General features: G+C 51.3%; 1 protein-coding gene across 1 annotated transcript in view; it reads left to right on the forward strand.

The window, feature by feature from the left end:
• Nucleotides 1-14089, forward strand: part of CNGB1 (cyclic nucleotide gated channel subunit beta 1) — a 29556-nt gene that overhangs the window by 7967 nt on the left and 7500 nt on the right. Inside the window, exons 13-26 of the mRNA XM_048317090.1 lie at nt 838-1003; nt 1744-1846; nt 2922-3007; nt 3975-4104; nt 4456-4498; nt 7070-7202; nt 9788-9883; nt 10286-10443; nt 10601-10774; nt 11461-11669; nt 12511-12561; nt 12675-12761; nt 13118-13182; nt 13613-13735. Of these exons, the coding sequence (XP_048173047.1) occupies nt 838-1003; nt 1744-1846; nt 2922-3007; nt 3975-4104; nt 4456-4498; nt 7070-7202; nt 9788-9883; nt 10286-10443; nt 10601-10774; nt 11461-11669; nt 12511-12561; nt 12675-12761; nt 13118-13182; nt 13613-13735 (1624 nt within the window). The remainder of the gene's footprint in view (nt 1-837; nt 1004-1743; nt 1847-2921; nt 3008-3974; nt 4105-4455; nt 4499-7069; nt 7203-9787; nt 9884-10285; nt 10444-10600; nt 10775-11460; nt 11670-12510; nt 12562-12674; nt 12762-13117; nt 13183-13612; nt 13736-14089) is intronic.

The raw sequence follows: 14089 nt of genomic DNA on the forward strand, positions 1-14089 counted from the left end.
GCTGTGGACATGTAAGTTTTGCTGTCAGGCAGACCTCAAAATAAACTGGTTTTACAGTAAGCGGATGTGCTTCCTCCTCCTATTTCTCTGGCATGAGCCTGACGTGGTAGAATGGGTACCCCTGGGACATGGAGAGGGCTCATCATGGGTCAGACTCCTCACTCTGCAGCTGGCCTACAGCCCCCCAGTGATGCTGGGAAGTGACAAGGGTGTGGGATGTTCCTTGCCTGGGAGAGTGCTCGGAGTGGACAGGACATAGTGCTTGAGCATTGTGATGTGGGCTCTGGGCTGGGCCTTGCAGACCCAAGGCCCTTGGGCTGTGCTAGGACAGCAATTCACTGCGGGTTCACAAGGGGAAAGGCTTTGGGCTCTTCCAAATTGCAAGGAGAGACAAAACGTGGCCTGGAGGTGGGCCAGGTCACTGCTGGTGGAGGTGGCTACACGTGCAGGGAAGCCAGCAGTCCATCTGTGTGCAGAGGGTTACAGGTTTCATAGAATCCCAGAATGGTTTGGGTTGGAAGGGACCTTAAAGCTCAACCAGTTCCAACCCCCCTGCTATGGGCAGGGACACTTTCCACCACACCAGCTTGCTCAAGGGTTTCACAGGGTTTTGGCTGCACTTGGGACAAAATGATGAATTTTCTTTTTCCTTCTGGCAAAGGGGCCCAAAGTATCTGTCCAGCACAACTCAGGGGCAGCAGGGCTGGCCAGCTCTGCACAGGCTGAGAGCTGCTTCAGCACTGCCCCATCGAGCAGAGGAAACCTGGGATCTGCCCTGGCCTCTTGAGAATGTGCTACTGTCACTTCACCACCTCCCTTTCCCCCTTCCTGTTTCAGTTCATGCAGCCCCTGGGGAGCAGGAGCAGACCCATCTCGTTCTGCAAGAGATCGATGATGACCGGATTAACGAAGGGGTGACGGCCTGGGCTCACAAGGCTGAGCTGGAGGCAGCTGCTCCTTCCCTTCCCACCATACAGGAGGAACCTCAGGAGGAAGAAGACAGGTAGGGGAAATGAGATGCTGTTGATAGGCAGGTCTCTGTGTTCTCCAGTCACAGTGTGGTGGCCATGGGAGGGGGTGAGCGTGGCCATGGGAGGGGGTGAGCCTGCCCCTGGGCATCCATCCTTGAAAGTGCTGGCAGTGGAGCTGGTGGCCGAGGTGCCTTTTTCCAAAAAGGGGGCATTGCCCACTAGGACCCAAAAGGTGTTTGAGCAAATGTCTTCTGATTTTGGTTAGGGCAGGTGGTAGCAGAGCCATGATCACAGTGCCCTGCAAAGGACAGGTGAGGGAGGCTCTGCTTAGGCTCCTGTAAGTAGATTTTGGGCCCAAGGCAAGAGGCCTTGGACCTTGCTCCCATTACAGTCCCAGCTGTAATGGCATTCAGAAATGGAAGTTGTCTCTGTATAATCCATCCTTGCTTCTCCCAAAAGAAAGCCCTGCTGAGCTCTCCTGAGGGCTGGGCAGTGTGTTCAGAGCCAGGAGCGAGCTGTGTTGCAGCAGGGGGGTGAGAGGTGTCCATGCACCCTCACAAGGGGTTTCTGAGCCCCCCAAAATGCCCCCTGAGCCCGGCACACCTGGGTGAGCACAGAGGTTCCCACCTCCCACAAGGGCAGTGCTCAGCTTCACTAAGCACAAGTGATGCCCTGAGCCACGCTCAGCCAGAAAACACTGAACACGCAGGGCTCCTCGTGTGAGGCTTACACACACTCTGTGCATTTTACCTCATGAGTTTCTCCTTTCCAGACTATCTTTGTGCTCCCCAAACACTACAAAGGGGGAAGAGGAAAAGGAGGAAGAGGATAAGAAGGAGGAGGAAGAGAGGAAGAAAGAGGAGGAAGAGGAGAGGAAGAAAGAGGAGGAAGAGGAGAGGAAAAAAGAGGAAGATGAGATGAAGCAAGAGGAGGAAGAGGAGAGGAAAAAAGAGGAAGATGAGATGAAGCAAGAGGAGGAGGACAAGAAAAAGGAGGAGGAGGAGAGGAAGAAAGAGGAGGAGGAGGAGGAGGACAGGAAAAAAGAAGAAGATGAGATGAAGCAAGAGGAGGAGGAAGAGGAGAGGAAGCAAGAGGAGGAGGAGGACAGGAAAAAAGAGGAAGAGGAGAGGAAGCAAGAGGAGGAGGAGGACAGGAAAAAAGAGGAAGAGGACAGGAAAAAAGAGGAGGAGGAGGACAGGAAAAAAGAGGAAGAGGAGAGGAAGCAAGAGGAGGAGGAGGACAGGAAAAAAGAGGAAGAGGAGAGGAAGCAAGAGGAGGAAGAGGAGAGGAGGAAAGAGGAGGAAGAGGACAGTGAAAATGAGGAAGAGCAGAGGAAGGAAGAGGAGGAAGAGGAGAGGAAGAAAGAGGAGGAGGACAGGAAGGAGGAGGAGGACAGGAAGAAAGAGGAAGAGGAGAGGGAGGAGGAGGAGGACAGGAAGAAAGAGGAAGAGGAGAAGAGGGAGGAGGTGAGGAAGAAAGAGCAGGCGAAGAAAAGAGATAAAGAGAAGAAGAAAGAGGAAAAGAGGAAAGAGGAAGATAAGAAAGAGGAGGAGCAGAACGAGAGTGCAGAGTGAGTGGCTCCCGTTGCCTTTATGGCTTTGTTGGAAATTAGCGTGATTGCAGCTTTTGTTTCAACCGTGTTCACCAGCTGGAGAGGCTGAAACACCCATGGCAGAGCAGAGCTCCCAGCCTGGCAGGCGGCTGGCGTGTGCTGGGGAGGAATGGGTGTTGCTGGGGAGGCATGGGATGCGGGAGCGATGCTTTGGCAAACCGGCTGGCCCCAGGGCTCGCTGCTGACGCGGCACCGGGTGACAGGCGAGTGTCTCCTGGTGACACGGGCTCCTTCTCCATCGCGGCCGCCCGTAGCAACCGCAGCCCCTCTCCCGCCTCTTGCGGGAGCACCCAGCTTCGGGAGATGGTCCCTGCTATTTAAACCATATCCATTAATTCAGGGCACTCGGGATTATTTCGGGTGTTACAGAGCTGAATGTAAAGACAGGATTATGTGTTGTGTCTGCAAGTGCTGCTTCATACAAGTAGGTACAATTTTACATTTTTTCCTGTTATAGAAAATAGCCTAGTTCTTGTCAGCTGTGGTGACTTTGGTCTAGGTGGTATTGAGAGACATCTTTCTGCTTCGGTTTAGTAGTTTGCTCTGATTTCACATGAGATAAACATTTAGGGATTTATTACCTAGTACTATAATATTATTTTCTGTTAATTCCCCTAAAGTAGGTAGATTTTGAGGAAGAAGCTGAAAACACATGATTACTCAGTGTCAAACCCATATGTTTGTGTTTCATCAAAATCTGTTCCTGGAGCCTCACTATAGAAACTTGAGCTTCAGTTGTGGGGTGAATGAGATGCTGCTCCATCCTTCAATATGTTTGTTTATTGGGAAACGAGAGAGAGACCAACAGGTTTTCTAGTTCAGGATGGAAAGATTTATGATTGCATTTGAAGGGAGCATAATTTTTTTTAAAATTAAGGGGGAAAATTATTAAAAATAATAAACCAAATACCTTCATGCATTTAGCTGTCTTAAAATTATTCTCATTATCCCAAATCCCTGCTTTGCATTTCTTGCCAGGAAAGAGCAAATCAAGATAAGTGCACAGAGCAACATGTGAGGTACTTTTATTTCAGTTATGAAGTTATATTAGAACAATAAAATCAATCTTGAGAGCCCCTTTGTCAGAATGGTGGAGCTGAGGTCTGTGCCTGCTGCTGAAGGAAAATGAGAATTATGTGTCCTGGTGGTGTCTTGCACAGGCAAACGTGGGATTTGAATAGTGCTTGTGGGAAAGCCTTGCCTGGAAATTAGGCTTTGGCTTTTTATTTGGCCCATTTTAATTATATGAGAAATGATTATGCACAGGAGGAGAAACATTCTGCCTGGATCTTTCTGCCTCTGCAATTTTTGCTTATGCACATGCAGTGCCCTCTTTTATTTATACACATCTCACCTGGTCTCCCAGGCAGCATTTTTTCTCTCCCCTCCAGACCCCTGCTGCAGCCACCTTGTCTCCCTGATGATGAGGGTGTGGATGAAGCCTGCCTTGCCGAGGAGACCCTCAGGATTGAGCAGCTGGAAGAAGCTGAGATAAGTAATCTCGAAGGCGCTCTTGTCCAGGTATGGCACTGCTCCCTGCTTGGGCTTGGGTCTGCAATGGGCTCTTGCTGCTCAGCATGTGGTGGGGGCTCAGAGCTTCTCTGAGGGGATGCAGTGCCCTGGGAGGAGCAGGGACTGCACTCAGCACTGGACATGTTTCCCACCAAGATGTCCCCACGCTGGAAGCTGGGGCAGCAGCAGTAGCTGTGGATGGAGGGAGGGCTCCTTTCACCCTAAAAGTGGGCACTGAGCAATGAGCCGAGAGTCTGGTGGGTAGGGGGGATGTGGGGCAGCCAGTCAAGCTGTAAAGTCTGCTCTTTCACTGGCAGAGTGGGGCTTTTTCTCCTTAAAATGGCTTTTTTCATTTTGAAGGTGGAAGAGGAGACAGCTGAAGCTGCTGAAACCGATGCTGAAGGTATAACCTGTAGCAGTATGATGCCAAACGGGGATGAAGTGAAGCAGGGTGTGCAGTGCCTGGTAGGGGGAGAATCCAGCTTCTCCTTTCCTGCTGTCAGGGAGCAGGCAGCTGAGTTCTCTGCAGTGTGGGCCTGCATGGGCAGTCAGGGCTTTTCACTGGGGTAAAGCGTTCTGTGGGCACAGCACGATGGCAATATTGGCATTGTCTGGAGCTGGCTCTGAATGTGTAATGCTGAGTCCCGTTGATTAAGCAATCCCTGATGTGAAATAAGAGTTGCTCCTTTGGCTGGAGAATGTACAGGGATAAAAAGTATTTTCTCTCCCACTTTTCTCTATTTGGGAAATAACCAGTGACATAAAGCACATTTTAATATAACATTTTAGGAAGCAATGGTTGGTAATGAAAATTAGGTGATGAGTTCCCGTTGCAGCCTGACTGAGCAAAAGCACATCCTGGCATAACTCCATTGACATGGGAGAGTTGCACAGGGAATGGCTTGCCCTGACCCCTGGGATTCTCTCATGCAGCCCTTGCAGAAGGCAATGATGCTAGAAAATGCTAATTTGTCAGTAACTGTAGTGATAGGACAAGGATTAATGGGTACAAATTGAAAGAGGGGGAATTTAGGTTAGAATATTAGGAAGAAATTCTTCACAGTGAGGGGTGGTGAGATACTGGAACAGATTGCCCAGGGAGGCTGTGGATGCCCCAACCCTGGCAGTGCTCAAGGCCAGGCTGGATAAGGCCTTGAGCAACCTGGTCTATTGGGAGATGTCCCTGCCCATGGGACATGATCTTTAAGGTCCCTTCCAACCCTTAACCTTCCATGATTCCGTGAAAAACACATGGTAGGGTGCCCACCACTGCAGCCGTGTGCTACCAACACCTGTGAGCAGCAGGCAGCCCCAAACCCCCGTCAGCCCCACATTTCCACCGTGACACAACCATCCCCTCTCAAACCACTCTGTGTTTTGTTGCAGCTTCAGATGCCTTGTCCTTTGCTTGAAGCACCTAGCAGGCTCCTAGCAGCATGGCCAGGCGGGCCTGGGACGTCGAGCTAGACCGGCTGGTGCATGACAAGCCGCTGGCTGGCGGGGACCCCTCCCCTCCCGGCCACGGGGCTCTAGAGCAGCTCCCCAATGTCCCCAGCTACCGAGCCACCGCTGCCGCCTGCACCCCCGTCCTTGTCGCCAGCAAGCCAAAGGCTGGACTTGTCAACCCCAATTTTTGCACTGAGGAGCAATCCCCACTAGGTATTAGAAGTGTTGGCTTGGACGATGGCCTTGCGTAATTAGAGGGGTGCAGGGGAGGATTCCTGGAGTTGCTTTTTTTGTTGCTTTCTGGGGGGAAAAGAATTTAAAAAATAAAAGCACGCTTCTTGTTGCAGCACAGAGGCTGGGGAACAAAATTCACGTGTTTTTCTGCTTCTGCCTCATCACTATGTGCCTTTTTAGCTAAGCCTAGAGGGTGTTTGCAAATGCTGTGTGTCTAGAGCTGCTCAGAAAAGCTCTCCTGAAGGACCTGCAGGCAGGGGGTGCAATATCACTGCACACAGTTTTCTCTCCAGCATTTGTGCAACCTGCTCATACTAAGAGGAGAGAAAGGTGGAGGTTTGCTGTTCACGGCTTTCTGCCTTTTCTGCAGCTTTGCTTCGCTTTGTTTTTAACCAGCAAGCCAAATTCTGCTGCTTTTCCTTACATGCAACAGGATTTTAACTTTGCAACCCAAACAGGCCTTTTCCCAGGGATTTAATCAAGTCACACTCTGATCCACTAGTTCCACATCAGTGTGAAGCAGGAGGGTGTGCATGGGGACTTTCAGATGTGTGAAGACCTCCCACGGAAGAAATCCTGCAGGAATTAATTGTATTTTGTTAAATAGCTAGGAAAAGAGATCACACTTCACAGCTGAGCAACTGTGGGGTCTGGCCAAGGTAACCCCCAGTGCTGTTTCTGCTTTGGACAACTGGCATCTTTCTTTGCCCACTATAAACATCCAACCTTCCTGCTTCTAACCTCGCTTGTGGCAGGAAGCAGTTATTACCTCTGCAAAAGAAAGAAGCCATAAATGCTTATTTAAATAGTGCCTTATTCTGCATGAAAAGCAAACACTGTGTGATTCAGAGCTGTCACGATCCATATGTTTACAGTCAGAAGAACCAGGAGAATTTCTACACCCTAGGACCAGGTTTGCTCCTGGAAATCCTGGATTCCTGCATAGCACCTGCAGCTGGGAATCCTAATCTCCACTGTTTTCCAAACCATGGGAACCCAACACTCAGATGGAGTAGCTGCAATCACTGCAAGCTGGGCAAGCAGAAGGGGAGCAGATGGCAGTTCTTAGAGTGTTAAAAACTGGGCAAAAAAAAAGATAAAGAAGTGCTCCAAATGCTTAGGAGAAAGGAGTGCTAGGCAAGAAGGGAACAGAGGGAGAAGGAGAGGCCACCCAACACGCTGCAGGGCCTGGGGGCAGCTCTGTGGCAGTGATGGGGTCTGGGGAGCCATCCTGGCTGCAGGCAGGGCCCTGCACCCCCCTCACCTGCCATTATTGTCCTTCCCCACGGAGCAGGTAATTACCCCACCCTGGAGATCAAGGATGTGGACAGCCCAGGCCATGCTGTGGAGATCCATGCGACCTCTTTACCAGTGCCCACCGCCAGTGCTCCCAACCTGCTGGCGGTGCCCGGCGCAGCATCCCCCAGGTATGGCTCTGCCCAGGCGCGGTCCCTGGCTCCCCCAAGGGTGCCAGGACAGGAAAACTGATACAACCATGTGGAGATACCCATTTCCAGCACATTTGGACAGTGATGTGTGTGCAGCAGGTGTCACCCTGGTGCACAGCAGAGGAGATGGCGAAAGCTTTGCCTCTTGTTTGCATTTTTTATTTAAATGGTTACATTTTGTTTAAAGCTTTTGTGGGCTGTCCCTAGCCCTGTCTGCGTGTCCTCCTGGAGAGGGCTCAATCCCCAGGCCATGGTCAAAGCGCATTTGTCTCTTGTCCACGTGTCTGTGTTCCCAAATCCACAGCACAGGGGGTCCATGTGCTGGATATGAGCCTTCGTCATCATAATAAACAATTTTCTTCTTGTATTTTTTCTGCAAGGGTTTGTAGCATGTCCCCCCTGAGTTTGTGCTTTCAGAGGAGTGGTAGAAGCCCCATCCCTCAAAGTGTTCAAGGCCAGGTTGGATGAGGCTTGGAGCTACCTGGTCTAGTTGGAAGGTGTCCCTGCCCATACCAGGGAGCTGGACTAAATGGTCTTTTAAGGTCCCTTCCAACCCAGATCATTCAGTGATTCCATGCTTAGAGAGAGGGAGGATTAAAACTGAGCTTTAAAATTTAGGCCAGAGAAAGCTGATGGATCTTTTTCTGTTGTGGCATTAGGATTTTTTGAGGCTCACTCTTGCAGAGGGTTAAAAATGAAAACTGAAGTGGAGGTTTTTTCTGTGCTGTAAACCAGGTGCTGTAGTCATTCTCACTTAATAGTTTGGATCTTTTAGTAAACAAGCTCCTGGAGGAGCAAATAAAATGGCAAAAATGTCCACAATCCAGTCTGTTGAACAGCTGTTTAAACTGGGACAGCAGAGCCCAAGGCTTCATGTGAAATACCTGCAGGGAAAATACTGACAGCATTAAACATATTTCAGCTACACGTGTGAGCATATAAACCTTTCTGCTGGGTCTCCAGGGAGTGTCTCAAAGCAACACTGGAGGTCCTTTGGTAGAGCTGGGTATTTTTAAAAGCAAGGAACTCCTATTCTCCTACATAAAGAGCTAAAATTCAATTATTGTGAACCAGAAGGAAAATGCTCATCTCCTGCTGGTGTTTCCAGGGGAAGAGGACATAACTCTGCATTGAGCAGTCACTCAGTTATCCCTAAATCCCTTCTGCTGGCCACAGTCTTGAGTTATTTCTTACGTGAGTCTGTGAAGGATTTAAGTTAAAACAGTTTAGACAGAGTCATAAAAGACTCATCACAAATGAGCCACACATCTAATTGGAGCCTGGAAACAAGCTCCTGCAGATAAATACCAGGATACTCTGGCTGATGCCATATGGGCAGGGACCCTATGCATCCCACAAGTCCTAGTGCCTGTGGCCTCTGGCTGCAGCATTCCAAGGGCACCAAAACCAGAGCAATGTTTAGGCTGTGACGGGGCCTTTCATCCCAGCTGGCTGCTCAGGGGAGGGTGTGTGTGGGCTGCTGCTGCACAGTCCCCTTTACAGAGAAAGGTGCTGTCAGTGCAGGCTTCTGGGCTTGCTCAGGGATGAGGACAGGCCAGCAGGGCAGTGTGGTGCCCTGAGGGGACAGAGGCAGGGGAAGGGCAGCTGGAACTGGTGAGAGGCAATGGATGTTGTCCTAACAACAATATGGACCTTGGCATGACTATTTCTCCAAACTGATGGTTTGGGGAACCCCTCCATCCACATTTGAGAGCACTTTAAAAGGAGGTTTGTGGTTTTCCTCCACCCCTTCACTGGGCACTTGGGAAGTGAAGGTTCATCAGTCTTGTTCACCTGCTCCACCTCCCAGCAGGACACACCTGAGAGCCAGCAAGGTTGAAGGTGGTGGGTTCACAGCATGTGGCTTTCTTTGGGAGATTTGTGATGGCAGGATGACCTGCCTCAGCATCCTGCTTTGCTCCTGCTCCACACACAGCACTAAGACATTTTGTGCCATGGCCAGGGGAATCAGTGGCTGTGGTGGCAGGAGATCATTCCTTCATTACAGTTAAAATTCTGGGCTTGGCTGCAGGTTTGGAAACCAGTCCAGATTTTTGCTGGGACTGCTATCTGCATATTCAGTTTCCCTTCTGACACCTTGCTTACTCACATGAAAGGAAGTCATCTGAGAAACCCATCTGTGCCCAGCTGTGTTAGGACACAACTTCTAGGTATCGCTAGCACTGCACTTTCCTTGCCTGCCTCTTGAAGTGCAGTGATGTGATGCTATGGCACTGGGGGCAAGCACAGGGTGATGCCTGCCCTCTGTGCATTTTGCCAGGTATCCAAATTGGGTTGCAAAATGAGCCAGGTGGCTTCACGTCCATGGAGCCAAGGATTTGTTGGTGCTCAGGGAGAAACACGGCTTTAGCAGGAAAGTAGCAGCGGGGGTTCACTCCCATTTACTCCAGGCAACGTCAAAAATTAGGGGAAACTGACCCTACTAGGAGAAGGGGGAATGGAAAACAGATGACACCTGGGAGGAGGAGGAGGAAGAGGAGGGAGAGGAACCAGCTGAGAGTGGGAGAGAAGCCCATCCTCTGTTGCTGTGTTTGTGTCTGCAGGAGGAAGCGACTGCTCCCAGAGGATGGTCTGGACGAGGGGCTGGGGAGCCAATCCCCCACCCGAGTGCTGGGCTGGGATGAGGAGCAGAGGAAAAGGTGTGTAATAGGACCCAGGGGCTCTGGGTCAGCCAGGGGTTCACATCCCAGGGCTTGGGTGGAAATAGCAAAGATCCTACAGTGCTGGGAAACCAAAGGGAGAGGGAGCCGTGCTGCTTTGTGTTCTTCTCACTACACAATACCCAAATAAATACAGGTAAATCCTAATTCAGGTGTTATAGGTTAAAGAATGGATCATGACTGGGTCATGGTTCAAGGCCAGGTTGGATGGGACTTGGAGCAACCTGGTCTAAAGGAAGGTGTCCCTGCCTGTGGCAAGGGGTTGGAATGAGATCAGCTTTAAGGTCCCTTCTAACCCAAACCATTCCAGGATTCTATGATCCCATGGACCTGCCCTGGGGCTTTCCTACCTTCATGAAATGCCTGCTGGTCTCCCCACAGCCTGCCCGAGCGCATCGGCTCGGCCACGAGCCTGAGCAGTGCCATCATCAACACCCGGCTCCAGGAGCTGGTGAGGCTCTTCAAAGAGAGGACCGAGAAGGTGAAGGAGAAGCTGATTGACCCCGATGTCAGCTCGGACGATGAGAGCCCTGTGGCATGTGAGTTCAGGTGGGGCTAGGAGTGTTCCCCTGGTGGGTCCCCACACAGGCTGTGTTTTCTGGGAGTCAGCTGCTTTATTAACAGCTTAAAGACCTTAAAACAAACTGCAGTAAGAAGATTTTCTGCCCTTTGAAATAACTCTATGTCCTTTCTCAGCTCCCACCAAGCCAGCACCTGCAGCAGCGGTGCCTGCCCCAGGAGGGGAGCCAGAGGACAAGCCTTTGGGGGATGACCACTACTGCGAGATGCTGTGCTGCACATTCAAGTCCCGGCCCTGGCTGGACCGCCTGAAAAGCTACCAGTTCCCCAGCAGCATCGACCCGCTCACCAGTGAGTGATGGAGCACGGCCTCGTGCCTAGGCTGGGGGTGAGCTGGTGGGACTGGGGGAGAGACAGGGAGGAGGGGAGAAGGTGTAAAGAGGGGAGGAGAACTAAGCAAGGCACAACTTAGTTTTCACTAAAGCCCAGAATTTTAAATTCCTCCATAAGGCACAGGCTTTCCTAAATACTTCCATCTGTGGGTGTCAGGAGCATGACCAGGCATTCTGCTTTCCCTGTGGTGTGGATACCCCCCCAAAAAAGTTAAAACCACAAAAGAAAAATCCACTGCCTTGTGGCCACCCCGCAGAAGCCCAGCTCTCTCCTTAGTCTTTCATATTCCTCAGTCCTTTGAAAGCCCCTGGGCTCAGGCAGCCAGCCACCAGTTCAGCACAGCTGGAGGGGAGAAAGCAAAACAGGGAAGTTGGTGTTGTGGGAGCAAAGCAAAAGCAAGTATAGCTGAATGAGCAAAGTTAGAAGAAGCTTTTTGATAAGGCATGGTGTACTCTGTGACCAGGGGTGTTCATCCTGTGCTAGAGCCCAGATCATCTGCAATTTAACACTGTCACCAAAAGACTTCCTGCAGGTTTTCCTGTTGTGCTGAGGGCAGGTCAGGGGATGAAAATCCCTTTGTGTAAAGGATTCACACAGGGGAGGGATGTCTGCCCAGCTGATCTGGTGCTGTTCCCTGTGTGCAGATTTGATGTACGTGCTGTGGCTGTTCTTTGTTGTCATGGCCTGGAACTGGAACTGCTGGTTGATCCCTGTCCGCTGGGCTTTCCCCTACCAGACTCCAGCAAACATCCACTACTGGCTGCTGGTGGACTACCTCTGTGACCTCATTTATCTGCTGGACATCCTCGTCTTTCAGACCCGGCTGCAGTTCGTTCAGGGGGGAGACATCATCGTGAGTGGCAGGGCACTGCATGCCACCAGCGGGGGCCAGCTCTGGGGGCCTCCCACCCTCATCACCCCGAGTGACATGGGTGGTGCTGGTGTCTGAATCGAGCTCTCCAAGCCCTCCCACCATGGCCATAGCCATCAGGGCTCTCCACTCTCAGAAACCACAAGCATCTCTCCTGACATGGAGTGGATAAGCTGGCAGTCTTCTTGTCTGCCAAACACACCATTTTTTACTATGAAATCAATACCATCCTATCTAGAAACTGTGTGGTCTGTGGTAGCCCTGTTCCTGGGTAGGGATGCCTGCAGGGTGCTGCTCCATGGGGTGGTTCTGCCCGTGGTGAGGTGCTCATTGCCTGGCCCTGGCACAGCCATGAGCTGCCAACCTGGAGCATGGGCGTAACTCCGGGGTTAATTTTCAGGAGCATGCCAGGCAGGATGCATTAGCAATTGCAATCTGAACACATAGATCACATGCCTGAGATAAGGGAAGCCCTTGATTTCATTTCCATATTCAATTAAACTGTGAAAAATCACACCTTGAGGGTACAGCCTTCCCATGGCCATGGAGATGCTCAGACAGGGAGTTTCCCCTGCAAATGCTGATTTTTGTGGTGCTGGCACTGTGATGTGCTTTTTCTGGGATGCAAAATCAACACGGGATGTCCCAAGGTAGGATGGGAAGATGGCATACAGCCAGGTCTTCTCCACTTGCTCTGCTCCCCTTTCCAGGCACAAAGGGAGCATCTTCCCTGTTGTGGTGCAGAAACATGACCACGTTGGCCCTAGCTTTCCTTTCTCTAAGCAATAATCAATATTCCTCTCTCCTTCCTGTTCCCAACCAGACTGCCAAAGAGGCCATGAAAAAAAACTACCTGCACTCACAACGCTTCAAGGTCTGTCATAATTTTCTTTATTCATCTGAATCTTTAATCTGCCCTGTGGGTTGCAGCCCCACCCCAGTGCTGCTGCAGGTCCCCACAGCGGTTTCTCCCTGTGTGGATCTCAGATGGATGTGCTGTGCCTCCTGCCGCTGGATTTCTTCTACTTCAAAGTCGGTGTCAACCCCCTCCTGCGCTTTCCTCGCTGTCTGAAGGTGAGTCAGAGCTTACAAAGCCAGGCAGAACAGCAGCTGCAGCGGACGTGGAGGAGTCCTGTGCTGGCTGGGGTGAGCTATGGCTGGTTAGACTCATTGATGATGACAAGAGGATTATAAAATGGAGGGAAGTTTTGTCCCAAAGGCTTTGCAAGGCTGTTGGTCAAACACTTCATTTCAATCCGGAACCACTCACGTTTGACTAGAAGGGCACTTATAGATGGAGACAAATCTGTCTGTGGCAGTCCATGCTGCAGGCAGGCTGCAGGAGGGAAATGGAGGGGCAGAGGGTTTTTATGGGGAGGTGACTCTCCCAATGGGGAACCGGGAACATGCAATTCTCCTTCTCCTCCCAGTACATGGCCTTCTTTGAGTTCAACAACCGTCTGGAGGCTATCCTGACCAAGGCATACATCTACAGGTGAGGGGCATGGCGGGAAAGAGGGAGCATGGAATTGCTGTTTGCCACTGGGGAGGAAGGTTCACTTCGTTCTGCACTTGTTCAGGGTCCCTGATTTATTTCCCTGCTGTGCCTGGCCTGGGTGACATGGACATTGGCTGATGCAGTGGGACATGGGGTCCAAAAGCCTGTATGGGTAGGATCACCTCTCTCCAACCCACGGGGACAGGGGTGCTGGCAGTGAAGAGGAGCCCATCAGCAGATAAACCACTTTTTCTGGCACTTCTGGGGCTGCAGGAGGCAGCAGCAGGGTTGGGGTGCTCTGTGATTCCTGCATTGGCAGAACCTGTATGGTCATCACTCCAAGGCTCCTGCTGATACCAGGGGGGACCTGGCATCCTTCTCCAGCACACATCATCTCCCTTCCTGCTCTCTCCTGGTTTTCCCGCAGAGTGATTCGGACCACTGCCTACTTACTGTACAGCCTGCACGTCAACTCCTGCCTCTACTACTGGGCCTCAGCCTACGAAGGACTGGGCTCCACCACCTGGGTCTATGATGGGGAAGGAAACAGGTACAAGCCAGGGCTGGGGGTCTCACATAGCACAGCCTGCTGCAATGAGCTGGAGCAGTAAGGGAGGTATTGGGATGCAGCTGGATTCATAAAACCCCTGATGCAAAGGGTTGGGAATGCCAGGAGAAGGGAGAATGGCAAGGACGGGAGGGATGGGATGTGCTGTAATACACAGTGCTGCAAGATGAAGAGGCTGCAGCTGGGCACAGGTGGAAAGCAGTGGCAGGTTGAAGCAGCTGAAGAGGTGGGGTCCTGGTGCTGGGAAGCAAAGGAATGCTCCCTGGCCAAGCAGGATTGAAGTATGAACCCTGCTTCTGTCTGTGTTGAGCTGCTGCCAGGTTGGGATGGAGGAGT

Source organism: Corvus hawaiiensis, chromosome 12 (genome assembly GCF_020740725.1).
Source record: "Corvus hawaiiensis isolate bCorHaw1 chromosome 12, bCorHaw1.pri.cur, whole genome shotgun sequence".
Classification (NCBI taxonomy): Eukaryota; Metazoa; Chordata; class Aves; order Passeriformes; family Corvidae; genus Corvus; species Corvus hawaiiensis.